This window comes from Neltuma alba, unplaced genomic scaffold (assembly GCF_004799145.2).
Source record: "Neltuma alba isolate B1F8T4 unplaced genomic scaffold, ASM479914v2 tig00012047_pilon, whole genome shotgun sequence".
Classification (NCBI taxonomy): Eukaryota; Viridiplantae; Streptophyta; class Magnoliopsida; order Fabales; family Fabaceae; genus Neltuma; species Neltuma alba.
Window position 1 is genome coordinate 11,775 of NW_021636612.1, and position 3,758 is coordinate 15,532.

The 3,758-nt window shown below is 35.5% G+C and overlaps 1 protein-coding gene across 2 annotated transcripts; it reads right to left on the reverse strand.

Moving 5' to 3' along the window:
• Nucleotides 1–1,928: 1,928 nt before the first annotated feature.
• Nucleotides 1,929–3,522, reverse strand: LOC114721590 (dormancy-associated protein homolog 4-like). 2 transcript variants are annotated; one of them, XM_028907448.1, is made up of 3 exons: nt 3,098–3,522; nt 2,461–2,538; nt 1,929–2,331 (listed from the first exon to the last, which is right to left on the reverse strand). In XM_028907448.1, the coding sequence occupies exons 1-3, from the start codon at nt 3,345–3,347 to the stop codon at nt 2,327–2,329; spliced, it is 333 nt and encodes a 110-aa protein (XP_028763281.1). In that variant the 5' UTR covers nt 3,348–3,522; the 3' UTR covers nt 1,929–2,326. The 2 variants fall into 2 exon arrangements, with proteins under 2 accessions (XP_028763281.1, XP_028763280.1); XM_028907447.1 differs by having other exon boundaries at nt 2,442–2,538; nt 3,098–3,521.
• Nucleotides 3,523–3,758: the final 236 nt, after the last annotated feature.

The following is a 3,758-nucleotide window of genomic DNA, read 5'->3' on the forward strand; positions in this document are numbered from 1 at the left end:
CACTCAAACACATTAAAAGCCAAAAACTACTTAAAAGTCACTTAAAAGCCACTTAAACGTAGCTCCAAACAGGCATTCAATGACAAAATTGTAAGATGAGAACTTGGAAACGCAGTAGCTAATAACAGCCACAATGACATTTATTGATAACTTGACAGCCAATGAGTTAGGAAGTTATAAAGAAGACAAAGGAGAAGCGAAACCAATAAAGGAAAAGGTACTTGTGTATGTTTAAAAGCTTCCATTCATTCATGCGGCTCATTTGCATTATTAAAGAGACAGTTTTTGGTGGTGTAATATCTGCCCTATTAAATAAGTCATTCAGCACAGTTCCTTCCTAATCATTGATTCTAGCAAACTAATAAAGGTTTAATATATATCATATATGTCGTCCAATCAAAATCAAATAGCCCATTTACTATGTATCTATCAGCCCTGAAACTGGAAGAGTCAATAATCAAAATCAAATTGCATCGCTTTGCTTTAACTATTGGCTCAGCCAAAGCAACTTTCCACTGTAGTGGCGCCTCAAAACAAAATTTGCAGATTTGGGTGCTCATGATGATGATTCTCTGGACAATGTGAGGCCTCAATTTCACTAAAGTATTATGAAAAATGGAGGAAGTGGATTCTGAAGGTATCTGATATTTATGAAGTGAGATTGATTAGGTTGGAATTAATCATCATGGCTTTACTGCAGAAATCTGATGAGATCAAAGTGAAAGCAGCCTCACCATTGGCCTTGCTTTTGAAGATTCAATCTTGCCTCTTATTTCTTTCTCATCCCATCTAATTAGGATTTCTACAAAAGTTGAAACATCTTTTCTTTCTAACTTCCAACAGAAAAGTTTCTTCATATTTATCCGTTTAAGAGTGCTATTTGTTCCATATTTAACTAAACACTAACTTCTCATTGAAGTTTTATTCATTTGACTCCTCCTTTCGGTCATGCTGAACAATCATTACAATTACAGTATATCATCAATGACCATGTGGAATGTAAAATAATATAAAGACCTATTATTATTCATTGATCATAAATAATTAAATTTATTTTCAGCTCGAATCCTTCCTAATTCTAATTCTAGCGTAATTATAACATTTATAAGTCAACCTTTATATAACTTATGACTGATCTTACTAATTAATCGTCTTCCATATAATAATGTATAAGAAGACTAATTTAATGTGACAAATAAGATGAGTCATGAAAATAGTCATAATTCCAAAAATGTATTTTGAAGTTCACATGCCACCTTCACCAAATATCTGCTTAAAAGAACCTTAGAGAATCTAATCTCATGTTTTTTATCCTTCACATTTAATACATACGTATATTAATAATTTAAGTGATGATGCATGTGAAGTAATATGTGCATGTATTAATTTGAGCTTCGTTTATAGAAATATATGCAAATATAACCATTGCCGTATCAACAAAAGATATAAAGGCTGCATTATTCATTAGTCATTAGGAACATGATTTATCTCAAACTTAGAGCCTTTCTAATTCTAGTTCTAGTAAAAATATAATATTTATAATTAGTTCTGTTTTTCATTAGTTATAAATAGTATATCCTTAATAAGTCTTCATCTATCATATAGGAAAATGTATTTAATGAGTGAAATTTGAGAGTTGTCCATCTATGTTTATGCTTAATAACAGAATTTTGACACTTGTTTAACTATTTAAAGGATGAGGGATTAAGGGGTCCAAAATTTTAAGAATCCGATAAAAGGAAAAAAGATTAATTTTTTCTATACTTAGAAGAAATCTAGAGAATCTAATTCCGTGATCTTTTCCTCAAATTTAATGGACACGTATATTAATATATGAGTAGAAGTGATGAGGTCTGCGAAGTAACACACACGAAATGTTCAAGTTTCATTATTGAGTTCCACTGAGAGAAGTCAGTCTCCAAAATCCATACACACAATCAAAACCCTTGAAGTGAGCCTTAGAAATACATACGTACATACATATATGTGTTATTGTATATAAGGAGAGAGAAGGGAAATCGAAAAATAAGTTAAAAAAAAAAAGAAGAAGAAGAAGAGAAGAACAAGTCAAACTCAGGTCCGAGACAGTACTTTCCATCTCCAGGATCCCAAGAAGAACTGGCTCCTTCTTCATGATCTGAGGAACCATGTTATTGTAGGAAGCTACTAATCTACTACTCGTTATATACACAAGCACACATACACAAACACAAAACGATGTTTCCCTTGGAATCTCTCTTCCGTGTACAAAACGAATCCATCTGCCTGATATTTTCCGAGTCAAAGTCTCTTGCTTTACTCCTTCAACGATCGAAAGCACTCATAATTACCCTGTAAAACCACATAGAGACCGCCATAGTTACGAACTCAGAGAAGAAACAAGACAACCGCACATATAATTTGATGCACCAAACAGGAAATCGGAAAAGAAAAAAGAGAACCAATCGGAAATGTTCGGACTTGTAGACTCAGGTCGTCCTGCTTGAGTTGGCGATTTTCTCCTCGTGAATTTCTTGAAATCACCTGCTGGAGTCCCCGCTGCATGAAAAAGAACCAACAGAAACCCATTAACTTTCACAAATCTCTCTGATAAATTTTCAACTGATCCAAAGAGCGTAGCTCAAAAGAGGGAATGACATAAAAGAATGTGACTTTATATAACTTACATCTCATCCTTTGTCGTTTCTCTTTTTCTCTCCCCTCTTTTAATGTTTTGTATGCATACGAAGAATTCGAATTGTTACGCTAGAATCTCATCCTTTTAATGTGAGAATTAAGTCGAAATTGGGTCATGGTCTACTATCTTTTAGAATCTCTGCACCCAATAGCAAGGGAGAGGAGAAAATAGACGGGTTGATTTGAAGTCTAGAAAGATTCCTACGGCAAAAGTTAACTTACAGGGTTGCAGAATCTGATGGTCATATCAGATTCTCATATTTTCCATGTTCAATCAAAATAAAGACTTGAATCTTATCTTAATATTCAAAATTTATCATAGCAACAACATAGAACCATACCCGTTCCATTCAAGCTTATAGCCCAACCAAGCTGCGATCAGGCATTAAAACAAACAGATAGAGAGGGAGAAGAGAATTACGTGTAGAAGGCGTGCGAGGGGTAGTGGGGCCGGAGGGCGAGTCCGGGAAAGAGGCGGGATCGGAGGAGAAACAACGGGAATCGGAGCTGGTGCGAACAATGGTGATGCTGCGAGTAATGGTAGGCGGCGGCAAGATCGGAGAGGCGGAGGAGGAGGCAGGGAAGGAATCGTACTTGCGAAGTTTTCCGAGGCCGGACTCCGGAGCAGGGCCGGCCAGCGTTTCGTCCCAGAGCTTGTGAAGAAAACCCATGATTATGGAATCAGCTTTCTTTTTTGGAACAATATTGTAAAACCCAGGAACGAAACGTAGAGATGGAACCAATTTTTCTTTTTCTTTTTTTTGTGTTTTTGGGGTTGTTTTGGTTTGAGAAGGAAGTGAGAAAGAGTGTACTTATAGAGAGAAAAATGGAGGATGAGGAGGAAGATGGAGTGGAATTGAGGATTGAATATTGACGGCTAAATCTCTGGTTTAAGCTCCGGCTAATGTGGCTTTCTTTAGAGCCATTGAATCCATATTTCTATATTTTCTCTTTCGATTCTCAAAAATCGTAATCCTAATAAATTCATTTTGCGAGTGCGTGACATGAAAAGATCAAGTCCTAATATTTAGTAGTTACTAGTAGTTATAGTTATTCTTTTTCCCAATTCATGTTTTCAGCTC